Raw genomic sequence first — 21,319 nt, 5'->3', positions numbered from 1 at the left:
ATTATATATGTTAAATGATATAATATATCGCCACCTTGGAATTATCTACCTGCATTCTGAGCAGTTTTGAGATATTGAGCTTCAAAGTTTTTGCATTCTGTTTAACTTTATAGATAGAATCCTTTTGTTTTTTTAAGGCCCAAAATGTACACATCGTAAAGAAAAAACATCACGTAATGTATAAGTGTATACAAGTCACAGAATAAGAATATGTCAATAACTCAATTTTGACAAAAATGTAACGATAGAACCTTATCATTCCAAGGTGATGATATGCAGTTTTCTTTATATTTTCTTTAAATTCGGCATACTGATCATTCATTTTTCCCCACATACACTGTATTATTCTAGTTCATAAAGACCAAACAGTTTTGAAAATGAAAGATTTGTATGTATCCAGCCTTAAATGGCCTTTGTTTCAAAGGCGATTTCATTATTTTGGTCTAAAAGTAAAGTAGTCCACCCATCAACATTTCTCCCCTTGTCCTTTCCTCCTCTTTCCACTGTTGGCCTGATAACAGAGCTGCCCCGTACTCCCAGGTCATTAGCCACGGGCCCTCGTACTTCCATTAGTGAGGGAAGGGAGCTCATCATTGGCATACCTCGACTGACGAGGGTAATTAGTTAAGTAATAATGTGGAGCCGCAGTCATGGCTCTTAAATGCCCATTGATGACAGTCAGATCGGAAGCCGGGCTTTCCTCGCCTATTAGTAACACACAGAGATTGCAGGCCTCATCACTGAAACCACACACTGCCATAATTACACGCATCACACACACTTTTACTCCCTCTCCTCAACACACACTCTCTTTAGCGCCAGCGGTTAATGAAGGCATGTTGTATTTGGAGAAGTCCCGAGGACCTGAATGCTGATGATGCGTGGTTGTTGGTTTAGGCGCTCATTTTTGGAAAGAAGACGGTTTTATTTGCATTGTGATGTGCGAAGTTAGTTGGCGCATTAAGGCGTAAAAATAGAGCTTTCCTTTAGCGCTTTCGTTGACATATATATGTAAGGTCATTCGAGAAAACGGAGGTGTTATCTTTAACAGATATCTTTTTTGGATTTAGGTGCTGAAATTCAAGGATGTTTCCTTTCGCTGTTAACATCACGAAATGTTGTCATGCCGTCAGCCAGCATGTGTTATGTGCTGAACGAATTCATTAACTAGAATATTTGAGTTCGAATAAAAACTCTATAAATGAACTCTGCCGGATAGACGGTGATATTCATTTTTATTTTGAAGGTTGGTCATTAAAATGTATCATTAGGTTGTGAATATCACACATGCGTCTGGGGAGCTGTAGAGAGCTTAACGGCTGAAATTTAAAGCAGGGATATTTATTAAGTTTATTAACTAAGGGAGAGACTAGAGTACAACCAGGCACTGCACTGTGGGTGGCAGAAAATCCAAATAATTTAGTTGGGCAAGGCATACAACAAGTTTAAAAAATGTTTGTGCCAGCACACTAGAAAAGAGTTTGACTTGGATTTTTTTATTTGCAAGCTTGAATCATGAAATAGTGTGCACTAGACTGAAAAAAGCATGCAAGCGTCTATGATGTAAACGGACGTGCCGGTTGGTGCGGTCAGAGCAGATTGTCTGTTACGTCACACCAGAACCGCTCGTAGTCTTTATAGTCACTTCACGTTATTCCATTCAACCATCCAAGTGCAGTTACCACTATACTTACCCTAGGCGCCGAGTACGCAATGAAGTATAGACATGCGCCGGCAATCAGTATGTCAAGATGCTACGATGATCCTTTCCCGATCATCCTTGCTTTTATTGGGCTCGGAAAAAGCCCAGTCGCATCTCACAGGTGGACAAGTCTTTGTTTACACAGTGCACAATGTTGGGGTTGATATTTCTTACCTTGTCACTACGCAAACCCACGGATCCTTCACTCCGGTGCACTTAATTTTGATGCTGTGTTTGTGGTCGGTCTGTCACTCTCGACGCCCACTCTGTGTGTTCTGTCATGAGCAGCCTCTTAACCATGCATTGTGGAGGAGGGCGAAATGTCAGTCAGCACAGCGGGAAAATTATCAGTACATGTCGGCAGGGAGCTGGCTGGGGCCCGGGGTGGAGAGGGGGGTTGTGATCAGGGGGAAAGTGCCCTGGGAAAAAATAGTTCAATGATGAGGACCAGATTAGAGTGGCAAGACAGTGGGGAATTATGGGTACGTCTCTCAGTAAAAGTGCAAAATAAAAACAACATTTTCCCCGAAGACAGTACACGGCATGCCTTGGCAAACACACAAACATCAAAAGCGCTCTCTAAAAAACGGCAGCGACAATAAGGCAGCGCATTACCAACTGAGATGCTCAAATCCTGTGATTTTATAAACACAAGAGTGTGTTTGTTTTATTCTGTTCAGTTTGGCACCAACTGATGTATTGTCCATATGGGCTCTTTGATCGTATATGGCTGCAAGGTTAGACAGCCAAAAATAAGCAGCGTTCTTGTAATGTCTAGATAGGCCCTTGGTGCAATAAGTGGTCTTTGTAGTAGACGGATGACTTAATATCTTGTTTTATGTCCCATCCACAGGTAGAATGTAAGAAGGCCCAGCCTAAGGAAGTGATGTTTCCTCCGGGGACGCGGGGGAGAGCCAGAGGTCTGCCCTATACCATGGACGCCTTCATGCTGGGTATGGGCATGCTGAGTAAGTTACATCTCAGTTTATGATCACCGACTATTACAGATAAGTTAATACGTCAGTCGCTGTGCCATGATGTTGATCATTGATGTTAATGGGTTCCTGTCCCAAATGCCATGTCTTAAAAGTGCTGTCTTGTGTGCATCTATCCATGATATTGCATTCACAAGCCATTTTACTTTATTATAGTGACACATTTAGAAGAAAAACTGAATTTTTTGGGAAAAAATCTGTGTTGACTGGATGACTCATGATTGAAGGGGAGGGGCTTAAAAATAAGACTTGGTGTTGTCAGGCCCAAAGCAATGTTGTTTCAGCGACAAAGCAAGCTACTTGTTAAAGGGACGGTTCACCCCCCCCAAAAAAAATCTGTCATTTATTCACCCTCATGTCATTCAAAATCTGTATATGACTCTTTCTTCTGGGAAACACCAAAACATATATTTTGAGAAATGTCTTAGTGGTTGAGTTGTGGTTGTTCCAGTAACATGAATGCAAAACCCTGCATTGATAAATTATGCGCAATAAAACCAGGGTTGAATGTAAATAGGGTCAATTTTGGCTTCATGTTGACACCTTTTAGAGCACTGAATGGGATTTTTATGTTCATGTGAATCTACTTTAGATCAAAACATCCTCAGGGTGGTGGTCTCCAGATGACCTCAGAGACAAACGGTCGTTTCTGAATGTGCACACTTTAAACATTCACGCTGAGCTTGATGGTGTAGAACAAGTGCATCACTGTAAACTTAGAGAACAAAATGGCAAATCATAATGTTGAAACAGGCAGACAGGGAGAGGCAACAACCCATTGAAAGTGCTCCTCAGGGATTGCACCGAGAATGACGGTCCAATGTTGGCACTGCGTTTGCGTTAACGCTGCCACGCTCGGCTGGCGACTCTACGACTGCCGTGCCAGTCGAAACTCCTCTACATTTCTGCTGGGAGTTTCACTCGCGTCGACATGGAAACGACTTGTGCACGCGCCATCACGAAGACTGGAACCCATCAAGCTCATCCTGACACCCTTAAAGCTCGTGTTGACGGTTTTCTGTAGATTTGACGTATGTCAAGAGGGCAGGAAACCTAGATTCAGACAATAATCACCCCCCCGTCCCAAACTTATCGTTCTTTTCAATTCCCACCCCCGAACCCCCCACCCAGCTCCAGTGACAAGAGATAATTACTGCGAGATTGATCGTCTGCTGAAAGTAACTGAAGCAAATAAATCGTTTGATGCCTGGTGCAGAATGCGAATGGCAGCTAATGGGTGAAGCTGCAGGAGAGGTCGTCCTGCCTGTAATTCGACTTGATGAAGTATCCTCGCCGGGCCCGCGTGAAATATGCTATTGATATTCAGCCAGCTCTGCATTCAGCCCCACCAAATCCCTAACCTACCCTCACCAAAGCAAGGGGACCATATTTTAGTGCTAAATGAAGAGGAAAATCTAAGTAATGCTGAGTAATGAACCTGTGATTTCATAAAGCTGACCTAAAATTTTTCCTCATTTGAGGCAGTTTTTTGTGTTTGTAAAGGACGTTGGTTATTTTTAGCATGTATCTGCTTGCATGTACTATCCAGGGTTTTGCCTGCAAACATACAGTGCCAGTCAGAAGTTTGTGGTCACTTGGGTGTTATTGGTTTTGATTTTGACATTATTATTATTAATATAATAATATATTTAATATTATATGTAATTGTTTATTTAGTTGGAATTGTTTGTTTAAAATTCAATTCATAAAAAAGTTTTATTTATTTCTGTACAGCTTTTAACCATTTTGCATTGTTGCAAAGCAGCTTTACAATAAAAACATTATTGCGGTGACAGAAAGTAGTGACATAAGAAAAAAAGAATTTATGAAAATGATATTTTTCCAGTATTATATAGATACATAGATAACATTTAAAACATTCAAGCATCATTTTGGATATTATAAGGTATACTTCCTCTGATCAAGATGTTTTTAAGATAAGAAACATTTCAGTTACCCTAAACCTTTGATGGGTAGGGTATAGTGTTCACATCGAGATCTTGCGCCAATTTCCGAAGCCCCCTGGCATCGTCGTACTCTGATATCATTTGCCGTCTAGTGTCTGCGGTGCCAACCGCCTAATGTCAGCTCAAGTTGACTCAAGTTGAGGTTGATGAAATTACGCCGCAAGTGGGTGTCATGAGCTTATTAGGGCTTAAAGCAGATCAGTGTTGAACAAACTGAAAAGCGAGTCGCGCACAGGAGACGACGTCAACAGAGAGTGGGTTAAGGGGGTTGCGCTCATTCGATCGCGACACTGTCTTATCTAAATGAAATTGGAAAGCAGGACAGCGAAACATTCCTTTTGCTAATTTGCATACAAAAATCAACAAGGCTCATTATTTAAGGAACTGCAATTCCTTATGTGCCGAAATCTCATTAAGGCCCGCTCTGAGCAGCGGAGTTTACCACACCTAATCGAGCCATTTATCTTTATTGTGCTGGGCCTCATGTATGTTTGCTAAAATTAATACACATCTCAGCTAGCGCAAAGTGCAGCTTTACCAGATGGATAATTGATTTTACAGTGAATCGAAACTGTTGAGCCATAAAATGGGCACATTAGCATGCATATTAATAACGCAAATAAGAGGGCGAGGCCGTCGCCACTAGGCCAGATTAAGTGACAGTCTTTATTTACTGCGTTGCCGGGAGACAAGAGGTGCCCGTCGTGGTGACGGCATGGCTTAATGAGTCATCTTGCCAGCCTGAGGTATCTTACTGCCACCGCATGCACATCTCCCGTTGTGGGCTGTGACTGCAACATGCAGCGCTGCCTTGTCTTGTTGGGTGGCAAAGTCACAGCAGCCTGGTGCCGGACACATGCCGTGTTGTGCCCGAACACAACGTTGAGACCTGGCTCTCTTCTGTGCCTCATGGCCGAACTATTTGGTTTCTTACAGTTGAGCTGAATAGTTTTGACCAGGAGGTGGAGAACCGTCTCGGGAATAATGGGTCTGGCCATTTTTAAGTGCTAGATAACTCATGAGAAATATATATAATTTATATAAATATCATTAATTGTTTGTGGCCTGTGAGCACCGCTTTGAAATCAGCAGAAGTGCAGTGTCTTGATTTCTTTCAGCATACCTGCATTTTGTTCCCGTAGGTGCTGGCCCGACCACTATGTTAATCCCCTACTGTCAACATAACCCCATCCCTCTACATTCAAAGTAATCTCTCTAAATGTCACAGGAAAAGCCCATGTCATGTATATTTAGTCTGGGCGTCTGGCATTTGCTCCATCTGAAGAGTAGAGTACACAGAGCTGCCGTAGTCTCGAGAGACAGAAAAGCCCAGATATTAAGGTTTTGTAAACATAGGACTCTCTGAAAGAGCAAAGTTAAAGATGGCCGCCGTGCTGCGATCGACACCTGCAGAGCTAGTAATATTATGTTTAAGAGGCATGATTATAAATTCAAGAATTGTTATACAGTATAAGCGAGACGGGAAGATAGAGAGTAAGCTTAAATATCACCCCCAAAAATTGTCATCTGTATGCTTCAGTGAGTGGTATTTTTTATATGTGTATCCATACGGTACCCCTTTTCTCTGCCTCATTCCCTCAAAATTGAATTCTCCTCCGGAACGGTCTTTGATTTTGAAACTCTGCGGTTTACATAGCATTTACCGCAAACGGCACAAAAAGTCCCCTTTCACAAGCAGTCAATAAATACAGAAAACTTCATAAAAGCAAGTTATTTCTTTTAAGCCTCTACTATGGCGTTGACCCTTACCAAAGAAACTTTGACAGGATCAATATCTTCACATAGACTACTTCCCACCAGTCTGCCTCTGCAATGTCAAACTGCATTGATCCGAGTTATGTCTAGCCTAACTTGAGGTGGAGTGTATTTATTCTCCTCAACACCGACTCACATTTGTGGCTGAGAGCCAAGGATAAGCCAGTAGCAATCAGTCGGTGCAGGCGCATGCACGCTGAGTGCGGCCAATAACTATTACAGAGATGCTTCAGGTGCTCCTGAAAACCCTTAAGAAGAAAAGAAACGGGTCTGGCGCGAGACTGTACAGATCTAATCTCTCGAACAACAGACCTTGTATAGAGTTTGGGGGTGGGCTTGTTGGTGACGGCACAATGGAGTTCATTCTAAACCCCTGTATATTATGATGACAGCGTTCCCCAGAGCATTTGCATTCACAATATGGCTGACACGTTCACGTTTTTTCTGTTTGCAAGTCGGCCAGATAATTAGTGTCTAGGCTCACACAGTAATAAGCCATTGTGACAGAATAAGAACAATGGGTCTTTGGGCTGTAGCCTGGTAAAGAGGGACGCGCGGTGGTCCGTTGCTCAATGCTGGCAGCGAGACAGCCAGAGCACGTGTGTTGGGTCGCATCCCGCATTGTAAACGCTGCTGATTGCGTGTTTTCGCCTCACTCCCAAACAACCGAAGATGTATCTCGGATAATAAAATAGTCAAGGGGAAGCCAGCTCACTCGGCCGAGCTTCATCATTAAAAAGTTCTGCCTCAGCAAAGACGACAACAGGCGGAAAAAACAGATTGCGAGTAAATTCCCGGCCAGCACCTTAGCGCACTTTTTCATCGTTGCGCTCCACTTTCGAATGACTTCTGCAATCGCTCAATCATATTTGTGCCATGTTGCCGGCGAGCCTCAGACGGTATTAGCGCGCGGGAGGCCAAGGCTATGCGGTGCTGAGGGACTTTAATCCGTGATGTCCTGCCACAACTATCAGCCTGCCATTGTCTCGCGCTGTCGTGTCCTTCATGATCGATTAGCGCAAGCTATAAAAGAAGGGTTATCGATCAATGACAGTGGAGAGGTGAGAAAAAGAGAGGGAGGGAGAGAGAGATGACAGCGGCAGACATGTCCGTTCCCTCAGCCAAGGGAAAGAGGGATGAGCCCCAGGGAATGAAGCGAGATCGTGTCTTGTGATGTTTATGCCGTTCATCACTGCGAACGGAGAGTCGCTAGCTAATCTGTTACATTGCAGCGTTATGAGGAGACACATATTTGTGTGGTTTGTAATCATTGGTAGGAGTTATTATTGTTAAATAAACCTTTCTTGGTTCTACTAGAAATACATGAATTTGATTTATTTAAAGATTTATTAAAGACCAAAATGACATTAATATTAAGTTTAGGTATTTCTTCAATAAAAAAAAAATGAACGTGTGCACCCTCTAGTGTACAAACAGCACAATATGCCTGAATTGGCTACACCTGCGCAACACTCCTTGTAAAGACTATTATGGGCCTTTCGCACTACAGCTATAACAATAATAACATAACATATAACTATATTCATGTCCATACCAATAGACAATAATGATAACATGCAAGCTGCATTGTTACAGTCACAAGGCCGACGTAGATGTGACCTGCCATTGCTTTTAGAAATTTGCACGGAAAAGGCGTAATGAAGATTAAAAATGAAATAAATAGGGGTGTGTAAAAAATGTGTTTAGATTTGCAGTACTCCTGGGTTTGTGTAACTTCAGAGCTCCTATTTTTCTTGTGTGTATGTGTTTTAAATGGCATACTGATTTATTGGTGTGATAGTGAAGCTCCGGGCGGTCTGAGCGGTTTATAACATCCCTGGATTTTCTTCTCTCCCCTCAGGTTATCCAAACATTGTAGCAACGTATGGCCGTGGATACACTGGTTTCGCTCCGAGCTACAGCTACCAATTCCCTGGTAAGTTCCATCTTGTTAAGCTCTGTGTGGTGCTCTTCGCTCCCGCTGCTGTTTGGTAATGGCCTCCCTGCTGGCCGGCAGACTCACAAACACCAACGCACCCCCTTTTCTACCTTCCGTACACCCCATGCTGGAAAACGTTGGCGTGGTGCTTTATGCTTAAATACACACTGGCGTACTCAGACAGTATACATCAACAGTACAAACACACTTTCTGCCTGGTTTGGCCCCCTGCTGCATCCCCACATCCATATCATTGTAGCTTTACAGATAACACAGCCGTATTAGATGCTCTTAAAAAGCATGTGAGCTACAAAAGAGCCCATAGGCACCTCATTTTCTCTTCCTTCACAGATATAATTCTTACGTTGAGCTATGCAATAGAGTTCAGCGAATCACACCCAAATCTTGACTCAGCAGGGCTTTGGGGCATTCCGACAAAGACGAGTCTCTTTCGTCTGAAAAATGTGACTCAACAAAGCCGCTCTTTTATTTCATGGCTCGGTTCTCAGAACTAGCCTTTGATAACCGATTGGCCCAGACCGGTTGCCAAGTATATCTTATTATAATGTACAGGTCACTGATTTATCTAGCTCTACTGGGTGCACTTAATTCAACGCCTTGTAGCTGGCACTGCTTGCCAATGCAAATGGAATCTACTTGAATCGCACGCCATGTATTTCTAATACTTTTGTTTTTGCAACCCTGACAGTTTTAGAAAACCAGACTAGACTGATCCAGCTGGTAGCCTAGCCTAGCCAAGCAGGTTTTCAGCTGGTTTTGTTGGTTTGGCACCTGGTCTGCCAGCCTGACCTATTGACAAGTGTACAAAATCCATCTAAAACCAGCCAACAGACCAGCCAGCTGGCACAGACTGGGAGACCTGCTAGGACCAGCTTTTTATGCTGCGATAAATATGTATATCGCAATATGCGTTTAACGCAGAGACGTGTATGTCATGTGCACGAGTGCACACACATCCTCTGATGTGTGGAAGAGGACTAACTTTGAGAAAGAATGTGTAACATGTATGTCGATAATATAATTTTCAGTTTTTAAACATATTTGTACAGTATGTAGTTGTCATTGATTTTACAAACCTTAAAGCGTTGTTATATTACGTATTGTACCAAGTTATTGCACATCGCATTTTTTCACCCTCATAGCGCACAAACATCTGGAAGATATCTGCTTTTCCATCGGCAAGACATATCTTTTGGGTTGTTTGCTCATCTGCAATACATCTCTGGGATGTCTCCTGTCACATGTCACATAGACATCTAGAAGATGTCTGTAAGATGTTTATAATTTAGAATGTATGTAAAACTGCCATTTCTAAGACGTTTATTAGATGTTTCCAGATCTTCAGCAGACATCTTACAGACGTACCTGTGCTATCAGGGCAACATCATTTTTACATTATTAATATTCAATTGTACGTACATGTATCTAGGTGTATGTTGCTACGTTCATCCAATCAGGCTGAACAAACGCACTGCAAGTGTATTTTTGTGCTTCAGTTCATGTTTGCTACTCGCTCAGAGTGCCCGCATCATAAACTATGAAATTCACATGGCTGTTAAGCGTAAAGCTGGTTGTAGCATCGAGAACACTTAGTTGTCTTCCCCTTTGAAGCCAACGCACAAACCTCAAACAATCCTCACAGACATCCCCAAACTAACCGCTGAGCGCAGGCAGAATATTCTAGTGGCGATAAATAAATGAAGGGGGGTGATGGATAATGAGGAAATTGGCAGCTGCTTGAGGAATAACTGCTGTGACTAAACCCGGTTAGGAGGATTAAAACATTGTGGGCTCGTTCTCTTCAGAAAGTAGTCTTAGCCCAACGCTACGCCATCGACAGACTAGCAGTTACCTCAGAAATACGTGCAGCGGCAGTACGCTAACTCCTACCTGACGCTAAAAATAAGCAACCGAATAAACACGTACAGGTCCGCTCATGCCAAAATTCTCATAACGGTTGCTGAAAAGCATTTGAGTGTATCGAATGCATATTTTTAGCGATATTGACCCTGGACACAGAGCTGAAGGTCTCGCTGGCATATGACTCACTGCGGAATAGGCTGCGAACGGCTCGAGTTAAACTGCAGTTCTAGCGCAAGAAAGGAGCCTTTTTTCTTTTCGTATAATCCCCCGGCTTTTCTTGTGAAATGATCTGCCTCACGCCACTCAGAAAGGGTCCCCTCACTCTTTCATTTCAGATGTTGTCAATGACCTTGGTGTTGAACATATAGGGTAAAAAACCTTTTTTCCAGACTACTTGTAGCACCTGGGATTTACTATAAGCTCGGCTGCAGCGAAGGTTAAAAATTGACTGTTGAAAAGAGAGAAAGTCATTTTTTTCAAGGCACTTCTTGTAATCCGCACAGGTGACTGGATTTGTAACAGGTCGCGGGGATGGCACGTGTACGAGTGAGTGCATGTATGCAGGCTACCTTGTTTAGATTTTAAATGAAAACCAAAATGATTAATTGCGTGTCAATGCCACCGAAGTACACGGTCATGTAAATGTGCTTATGATCAATACACAATGTGTACACGGAGCTTTATAGTCCTCCTTCGGGAACGACTTCGATCACAGATGGATTTTGTGTTTTCTTTGCCGCAGAGACATATAGATATAAACAACCAATGATGCTGTAGGAGCTGGTGTTGCTGCTATTGTCATTTTCATACTAACATGTCCTCTGCTAGATAAGATAAGAAAAAGCTGACAGGATCAGGCCACCTTCTCCGTTATCTCCCCGTTTGCCAGGACACACACAAACACGCGTTGTTCTTCTCTCACTTTTATGAGACAGAGAAGGCTGTTTCAGAGACTGTAAATCCACAAGAAGCATATCCAAAAACCCATAGGCAAGTTTAGTGTCTCTCTCGCAAGCCTGTGCATCCAACAGGCTTTCCCCAAGCCGTGGGAGATCTTCTCATTTTGTTGTAAATCTATAGATTACAGAAACAGTTCACCTTAAAAATGAAAATTCTTTTACTCATCCTTGTGTCCTGAATTTTTTCTGTCTTGGAACAAAAGAGAAACGTTTTTGAAAGTGAGGCCAAATATATATATTTCTGTAGCTCAAATGCATTAAAAAAAAGCTGCAGGTATAACTTACATGCCAAGTTTCACAAGTCTTCTGTTAATATACATTTGATTTGTGTGAGAAAAGGCTAAAATGTGAGATTTTCTTCTGTCCCAATGCTCTTGAATATATGTTTGTGTGCTGGATATTTAGACATGGCGTTATGCAGCATTTCACATCAATGATGTCATACGTTATTGGTTCTCATGTATCATGTACCTGAATGTGATGCGTTAACATTGTGCCTCATCTCCATCTTTGGTCTATGAAAGAAAGAAATGATGTGGATTTGGAACGTCATGAGGGTGAGTAAATGATGACAGGTTTCATTCATTGGTGAACTGTCCCTTTAAATTATCGTTGATAAAGTAGCATAGCAGTTTAGGTAAGCAGAGGTCTTAAAACAAAGGGAATGTAATAAGATCGTTTTATCGTGATCACCTTCAGCCATGATTCTTTGTTGTCATTTTCTGTTTTGTTGTGAGAAGAAGTGTGCTTCTATTTCCCACAATCCCCTGTTTGATCTCGTCCCACATTAGGCTGTCACCGCTCTCTGTTTTCCCGAGCAGCGAATCATCTCTTCTCATCTTTGTTCTGCCGTGATTTCTGGCATTTGACACGGCTGGTGCTGATGAGAGCTGAAGGATGTTCTGCCGTCAAGGTCACCGCCCCTCTCGGCCCAGTCGGAACGAACGATATGTTAGAACAGCATCCTTAAGCTCTCACTCCTCCATTTATCCCTCTCTTTTCCTCACGAGGAAGAACAAGGAGGGCTGGAATTGATGCTTCACTTTTGATTAGGGCCCAATCAGTTATGCAAACACGGAGGCTGTCGGGGACGGGCCCCCTCTCCGTTCTGTAACACGAGGCCCTGCGCCAGCCCGCCGTACAGATAACACGACCGGCCTCGCAGGATATTGGAGCGCAAACAAACAAATAAAGACGCTGCTCTGGCTGACCAGAGATGCTCTTTGTGTGGGTGGTGAGGGAGAAAGAGGAGCGGAGGAAATTGGGAGATGGCAGAAAGAGGGAGAGAGTAGCATTCGCTGAGGGACAGTGTGATATGAGCCCTGCCCTTGTCGAGCTTGGCAGCTCCGGCAGACTTTGGAAAAGCCGCACGATTTCTTTTTTTGACCCGTTGAGAAAGAAAGGGAAAAAGAGAGCGAGCAGATGACAAGGCACCAGTGCCGTCTCCTGCAGCTGTGCTACCTCGATCGGCTCTTCACCCAAATTAGCTCTAATTGAAAAGGCTGCTTATTAACTCGGTAGGCGTGAGGCAAACACATTCACCGGTTTCCACACTCAAAACGGGCACCGCTGAGCCGGACACACGCTCGCCACACACACCGACACACTTTAAACGGATGCGCAGCTTCATTTCAGGGTATTTCCTGCTTGACGTGGGTTGCATGATTTCGCGAAGGTGGGCCGGGTCAGTTTGGAGGTCGTATCATAGCGATAGATTAGACAGGCTGTCTTATGCGCCCTTGCCTGCTGTAATCTCGCTGATGACTCATCTACAGTTCCCCACAGTCAGGCTGAATCGCTGTCATATATCCCAGCGTGCACTGCAGAGGCGTTTTAACCAGTACGGGTTTAATTATCAGGTTGTATCACATCCACAATTCAGACGCTGCTGTGAATGGAACAACTTCTTATTAATGTGTGCTGCTTTTTCCATTACGTTTTTTACTTTATTATATTTACAGTTGTTGAATGGGGAGCACTGTATTACAATTCTTAATGCCTGCTTTATTTTATTCGTCCTTACAAACTCTTGCAATTAATTCAGCTCTGACTTTGCCAAATGTAGTCACTGTTTTGTAGATAAAGGCTTTTTTGTAGATGTGTGACTTGTAATGTTCAAACGAAATCTGGAGAGCAGTGATGTCATTGTGGCATTGTAGTATAAAAAAACAACGAACCTGTGATGCAGAGATCTATATATACAATGTATATTTATTTTGAAATGATTCATATTTAAAAATCATAAAATTATTCTTATTTTTTTTCATAAAAGTTTTCATTTCTAAGAATATTAAGATTAAGTTTTTATAAACAATTGACAATATATGTTAATATATGGGTCAAAGACGAAAAAGGGTTTAAGCATAAAAACAATAAGTGTAATACTGCTTCACATTGTTGTTGTTCAAAAAAATGAAAACGTTTTCTGGTTAATTTAGTTGCATTTTTGTTTTTCTGAGCAAAAAATAAATATCAGACAATTTTCCCAGATTTACAGGAGATGCCCACTAAAATGTCATTCAGTGTAACAATCTTGTAAGGCATATTTACAACAAAAATAAATTTGACGCATTTCACCCCAAATGCTAATTAGTTGTAATTTTTTTTTTAAATTGCCACTATCCTAGGTTTTACCCATTTGTCTATAAGAATTTTTTACTCATTTAAAGCACAATAAAATGTAATATGCTCCCTTAGTCTTTTATATATTTAATATGTACAAGTCAGAATAAGCATGTTGTTCGAATTTGTACATAAATATTGTGTTACACTGAATGACAATGTAACATTATTTTATTATCCAAAAACTTAGTTGAAACCATAAAGTAGACATTTTACTTGCATTTAATGTGACCCACATGCATTTTTCATTAAAAAGTCTAAAGGCTTTTTTTACCTTTTTTATACCTATTTTTAAACATTTTTATACTTTAATGTTTAGTTTTAATACTTTTATGTGGTCTTGAAGATTCATGTATGTAATTTACAATCAGATTATCAGCCATGTCTACCTGTTGTTCTGACTACAGGTTATCTCCTTCATCAGTGAGAAGCTAAATGGCTTCAGACGTTCTTTAAAAAAATCTAATTTGATAAGACGTTAACTTTGTCTGCTCATGGGTTAGTCTTTGTGCCCCCTCCCCTACAGGGACACATTATTTGTCTGCCTGGTAATTGCCTTCATCAAGGAGGCGAATGACTGCAGAATAGGGCGGCAGGCTGCCAGTACAAGAGATCTGTCCCTGGGCCACGCTCTCATTATATGTGCCCCTGCTGATGGCAGTGATTGGACCTGAATCCAGGGGCCCAAGAAGCCGCGGGGGAGGCAGGTCAGTTTGTTCTAGCCGTATGAGGTCTCGCTGATGTCTAGTCGAGTTCTGACATTAGCAGACTGGTCAGACCCAGATCTTTCTGCTCCCTGATGGCCTGATCTTCAGCAGCGTGACAACGGTCACCTTTCGGAAACTGTTGACCCCATGTGCCATTCCCTATAAAATCTCTTGATCTTTCTCGCAGGCTGGAGTTGAACTTTGGTTCTGAATTAAAATCCTATTTGCCTAGCACAGGGCATTGTGGATTTACTGATGGGCGTCCTCATTGGACGTGCGCAGCGATTAAAGTTTCTACTTCTAATCGAATTCTTAAAGAGTAAATATTACAATGTCCTTAAAATTACATTTCATGCAGTGTGTAATGTTATGTGTGTGAATGTAAGCCATCTGCCAAATTGTAAAGCCGAGTTATTGGCTTGGGAAAAAAGGAGCCGACTCTGAATCATGCGAACGAGTCGTCTGTCGTTCTAATTTCAGTTCCGGGTCAGATTTGCGTCACTCCGCGTAATGCCCGCATACGTTCCGTTCGCGACACTGCACGCGGTAGACCAATCACAGCAGAGAAGACCATCTGACCAATCAGATCAGAGTAGGCTGACAGAAAGGAGGGGATTAGACGGATGAATCGCTGAACGAATCATTTGCAAGTCAGTCAAGAAGTGAGGTAACAATAACTGCCTATTATTATAAAATTAAAGTGTTTTTACACCGTGTATGTACGTAAATTTGTTGTTGGACACTCGATAAACCAAAGTAGGACCTTAAAAATCACAAAATATTTACTCTTTAAACCAAGAGGAAGAAAACAGTTTTTAAAGGGATGGTTTACCCAAAAAATTAAATTCTGTCATCATTTATTCACCGTCATGTAGTTCAAAACCTGAATCTGTGGAACACTGAAGAAGATATTTTGAGAAATATCTCGGTGGTTTTGTGTCCATTCGATGGAAGTCAGTGTTTACCACCAGTGAGCCGTTACGCCTTCCCAACCACCTCCAAAATCTGTGTTTTCTGTAGATTAAGCCTGTTATATGTACTACTGTATATCCTTTGCTAATTCAATATGATTTTACATGGTTTGTAATGTGTATACCCAGCCGTGTGGCTGTTTTGAGATGCTATACAAAAAAGGCCTCTTGGCCCATTTTATACAAGCCTGAGATGATGGATGCACTGAAGAAATCTGGTCATGCCTTCTGCCTTCAGAAATTGCTCTATAAGATGCACTATTAGTCAGACACAGCTTCACACCTTGTGTGCGATGCTCCCTGTGGCCGTTCATACATTCTAGTGTTTTCCCCTTAATGTGCTTTTGAGATCAATAAAAACATTGCTTGGGTATTTAACCTTTGATCATAAACGGACCGGCATAGATTTCTACAATTTTGAGTACGGACACAAAAGTAATCAGTGATATGCCTTGTTTGGTAAGGGGAAATATTTGTGAAGGCATGTGTGACATTATCTGAATTTTCTTTGGGATGTTTGTATTTAGTGGGCTTGGTTTTGGGGAGATGTGTCTTCTATTAAAGCTGCAATCTTTTGCTTCTCTATTTGACAAGAAATTGCATGTTACGATTTTATCTTTACGTGGGTTGAATGATGTCAAACTGACATTTTCTGTAAAATCGTACCCAACATCACTCATTATTAAAAGCTTACTGGACAGTTGTTGCTCAACTTTGCTAAAAGTTATGGATTGCAACTTTAATAAATTAACTACGTTTTTACATTTTTAGAGGGAAAATGTTTTCCAAGGTATTTGCTGTGTGTTAATGTTTTCTGTACATTGTTGCTAGATCATTTCTAGTGTGTTTAAAAAATTATTGCTCAACCATTTCAATGTGGTTGCTAAGGTATTCTTAGTATTTTTTAGTGCTGGCAACCCGATGTGTGTTCTGTAATCCTGAATGAATGTGGTAAGCGTTTGCCCCCACCACGCAGCTGAATTCACACGCGTCAAGCGGTCGAACCCCTACAGCCAGCGTTGACCCTCGCTTCTCACACCTGTAATTCCCATAACCAAAGGCTCCAGAGCCGTGACGAGCAGAGCAGTGAAACGTCCCATGTTCCCTTCACCATCATCACCTTCATTAGCCGAGAATGTGAGCCGGAGGAGGAGTTCTCCACTGGCAAACGCCACTCCGGCTTGTGCATTTGGAAGCCTCATTGCCCAGGCTTCAAGCAGTCTTTGATAGCTCGGCAGAAAGGCCCTTTTGAAAGTAATGCAAGTCAAGGGCTTCTGCTAAAGTAGCATGACTCACCTCTCGTTTGCCAGATGAAAAGATGGTCGGCGAGATTGTGTTCTCGCACATTTCTTTTATCCACCTTCTTTTCTATGATGCTCGTTTTAGCGCTCGCATTTCTAATTCATTCCATCTGAATGTCTTTTGTAATGGCTACATCAACTAATAGTGCTTTTTGAGTGTGGTTGAAAAGCAGGGGCACGATTCCTGTTCTTTGATCCATTTTCATCAGCAGTTTAAATGATGTTCTGATACATTCAATAGAAAATTCTTCACATGTATTGCCATTTCTGGTTTAATGTTAGACGCCTCACTAATCTCATTTAATGGCCATTATGACTTAAAATCATGAGCGACCATATCTAATTATTTAATGTCTTTATGACTCACAGGTTCTGCATAAGAAAACAAATGGCGTGCAGTCCAAACTGGAGTTTCTCCAGCGGATTGCTGGCAAAAAACAAATAGGCATTAGTGATCATACAATTTGCAGACGTACCAAGATGTGCCAACTTTTTCTTTTTTAATTCGACTTAAACATCCACATTCCATAAATCAAAGAGATTTATTATTATAAAATAATCATCTTTTAAAGAAGATAATATTTTTTTTTAAAAGAGACAATTCTCATCTTTATTATAATTTTTTTTGTTTGTCTGATGTTTAGTTGTGTTTGCAAACAGGGATGATCTAAAAATGTCAACCCTATTACCATGATTCTATATAGTAACTGAAAATTGAGTATTTGTAGAAATATCAGTATTAAATTTTCTTTCCAAGAGGCACTTTGTATCTTCACAACCTCGAGGACCTGACTAAACCGTGGCAAATTAAACTGTAAAACTGTCCGTTCAGTTAGCATCAACTCTGTTACCTTTCTGAAGACATTATTATATCCCAACCTTTTGAAATGGAAAAGGAACCTGTTTTATAGAATGTCCCAGAAGGTAGTGAGAAAGAAAAAGTGTGGGGTTGAAGGAGACAGCGGGAGGAAATAGCTTGGGAGAGAGAGGCTGAGTGAGGACTGCATCTTCTCCAGAGCTCCGGGGTGGAACAGATGTGTCCTTGTCCCTTCTCCAGGCCAGTCCGACCCAGCCGAGCACGGCCACTGACAGAGCAAACAGGCTGGAAAAATGGGTAAAAGTGGAAAGCTAAATATTGGCGTTATGTCCCCAGCAATAGAGAGGCCATGAAATTGATTTGATTCTGCCAAGCTGTTCCTGGGGGATAACACTGCCCCCCCAACCTCACCCCACCACCCTGCGTCCCCTTTCGCCCCTGTTAAACCTCCACACCCCTCCCCTTTCGAAACGAAGAGCCGGTGTCATGTAATATTCGATCCCCCTGTATAATCCTTTCCACCTCTGTTGTAAAGCGATTTCTTCGCTAAAATAAATTGTAATAGTACTTTCAATACATTTTTAAACCATATAAAATTGCATTATTATGATACATGTTGTCTTGATCATATTCAAACAATGTTAGTTTTTTTAAATGACGTATAGTTTAGTATTATTAGTTTAGTATTAGTATTATATACTACTTGCTTATAATACTGTTAGCAAAGAACACAGGACAATTAAGTAACGTAGTAAAGAAAAACTTTTACAAGCAATATAAATAAAAAAGCAAAATAAAATGCAATAACATAATATGTTATTGAACAGGGATTACAAATAGTAACCTCATGGAGTGCAAGGGGATTGAATTTGGCACTTGGATTTTTGTACAACACTGGCATGCTCAATGAATTAACAGCCCATGATGTTTATACTGTTCCTGAATGGATCATTTGTCTGCAGAACTTTTTAGATCTATTACACACTGCATATAATATTGAAGTCAAACAAATGATTGTGGGGTGATTGTGGGGATCCACTTAGAAAAAGTGCAGTTCACCGGCGCCACAATTAACGGCAGTATTGACAAGACACAGCAGGATACGTGTTTACCATTGTCTGAGAGATGCTCTGCCCGTGTCGAGAGTCAGCCCTGTTCAGAAGAGCCTGATAAGTGGGTCTAAAACTAATATTTACCATGAGTGAAATGCAGCCTCACAGGAAAATAAAAAACAGTAGCCATGGTGGTTCAAGCAAATTCTGTCAGTTTGGTGTTTGTTTGTTTTTTTAGACATTTTTTCAGGAAACACCGGATAAACCAATATCTGCATTTTTATATACTCAAAGTTACAGTTTTATTGCAGTACTTTAATACATTTTTTGGTAACACTTTACTATGTATAATGCATTATAAAGGGTTATTAAAGGGTATGATCAGTGTTGGGTGTAACTAGTTACTAAGTAATTAGTTACTGTAATTTAATTACTTTCCCCTTGAAAGAGTAAAGTAAGGGATTACTCTTATTCTTTATGTAATTTAATTACAGTTACTTCTGATGTAATTGAACTAAATTCTGTGTAATATATTCAATAGTGGAAAGACATCAAAATTCTAACTTTAAAATGTGCATTAATATATCCTTCTTACATCCGTATACTTTGGTCAGTTAATAATAATAGTTTATGTGGTTATTTATTATTTATTTGAATGAATTAAATAAGCCATTTCATGTCCATCCTTGAATCAATTCAAATCAAGGTTGATGTAGGATATACTAGAAAGTAATTAGTAATAAGTATTTAAATACTTTTTGGAGAGAGTTATTTGTACAGTAATCTAATTATACTATTGAATATGCAATTAGTAATTAATTACTTTTTCAGAGTAACTTACACAACACTGTGTATGATGCATGTTTATAATGTGTGTTGTAATACATATAATAAATAGTTTTGTAAAGAATTATAACCAAATTAAAAATGAAAAGTGTAACAATGAATTGATAAGTGTTATAATGTATAGTTACAATTATTCGCAAGACATTACGATGCATTATAAGGTGCATTACAAGGCATGATTAATACATTAAAACTACTTTTATATTGTAGATATACATATATGCTTTAAGTAAAGTGTTACCCATTTTTGATTATTATTTTTCTCCCCTGCTCCAATGTGCTTTTGCGTGCAAGAACTGTACCCTTGTTTAGATATTGTGTCACCTGCAATGTAGAAATGACGTTGTGATCAGTAGAGACAATAGTTTTAAAAAGAAACTTTCAGTAAAATTAAATAGAAACGTGGTGTGTGCTACGTATTGAAATGTATTGTGCTTGAAATTCAAGATGTAGTTATTTATTATACATCTGTTGTTTGAACCGTGCATTTATTGCAATGCTGTGGTTGTCAAAGTGTCTCATACATGTACATGCAAATTCTTTGAATTTATAAGCAAAATGAACTCTGTAGTGACTGTTTCATTTCAATAAAGAATCGACGATTGACAATGCTAAATCTCACACGTGCAATACACCCGTGTTGTCTGAAATATTCAACACTAGCTGCTATATAGATCGTACGTTCATTTATCTGGATGTTAAGCAGTCCTATTGTTCAACTCCACAGCTAATCTTGTCCTAAATACTTCTTTTTGATTAGGCATTAGCAGCACATGAAAGGTTATTAAGGCCACTAATATGAGGGTTTGGAGGGTGCTGAAGAATAGGAGGGAACCCAAAAGAGACAGGGCTAATTATCATCCATCCTTCTACGTGAACCCAACCATCTGCCAGCGTCACCCAGTTATTGTCTATTGGCTTTCAATCATTAACGGACCGCTTCCGCCAAAGATGTGTGTTTTAATTACAGAGCTGCTCTATAATTATATTTATATTATAATAATGACTTTGATGAAGCGTTTGAGTGGATGTCCTTCATTGTTCACTAAAATGATAATATTTAATTATGATGTTTGAACACTGCAGATTTGAGCGAGCCGAGTGGTTCTCTGTCTCTTTGACACGCTCGCATCCTTGCCTTCTTTTGCAGATGCACACGGATACCTAGGACACGTGTTTTAGCATGCACGATAGGTAGCTTCTAGCTCTATCGAACATGTATGACTGACTTTCTTCTGAAGAACACAAAGGAAGATATTTTGAAAAAACATTATTAACCAAACAACACTGACCCCCATTGACTTCCATTGTATGTGCACAAAACCACTGAGACATTTCTCAAAATATCATCTTTTGTGTTACACAGAAGAAGAAAAATCATAAACATGTTTCGAACAACATGAAGGTGATTAAATGATGACAGAGATTTTATTTTGGGGTAAACTGTCCCTTTAAGAATGAATTTTGCTTTTAAATGTTTAATGTGGTTAGTGATTTTTGTGTATGCGCCTCAAATGTGTTTACTCGCACACATGCATCGCATCACTTGTTGCTTCCCGATACCCGTTTCTTTCCCCGTGTAAGTGAATTAAAGGGCACTTGAAAGCGAGCAATTAATCCCTGGTGCCGAATCTCGTAATAACGCCATAAAGAGTCACTAAACCTGGGAGAGGATGGAGACCCTTTCATCCAAGCCTGCTCACAAATCATGGCCATCGTGAAACACCCTGGCCCCGGCGTGTCTGTAGCATCAGTCCACAATGCCTGGAGACCAAATTATT

The 21,319-nt window shown here is 40.7% G+C and overlaps 1 protein-coding gene across 9 annotated transcripts in view; it reads left to right on the top strand.

The window, feature by feature from the left end:
* Nucleotides 1-21,319, top strand: part of msi2b (musashi RNA-binding protein 2b) — a 243,516-nt gene that overhangs the window by 193,703 nt on the left and 28,494 nt on the right. For all 9 annotated transcript variants that reach the window (XM_057350460.1, XM_057350456.1, XM_057350459.1 and 6 more), the window contains exons 9-10: nt 2,556-2,670; nt 8,302-8,376. In XM_057350460.1, coding sequence (XP_057206443.1) covers nt 2,556-2,670; nt 8,302-8,376 — 190 coding nt within the window. The remainder of the gene's footprint in view (nt 1-2,555; nt 2,671-8,301; nt 8,377-21,319) is intronic.

This window comes from Triplophysa rosa, linkage group LG14 (assembly GCF_024868665.1).
Source record: "Triplophysa rosa linkage group LG14, Trosa_1v2, whole genome shotgun sequence".
NCBI classification, from domain to species: Eukaryota; Metazoa; Chordata; class Actinopteri; order Cypriniformes; family Nemacheilidae; genus Triplophysa; species Triplophysa rosa.
Note: the sequence above shows the minus strand (reverse complement) of the source record. Positions and strands in the feature narration are given on the sequence as shown.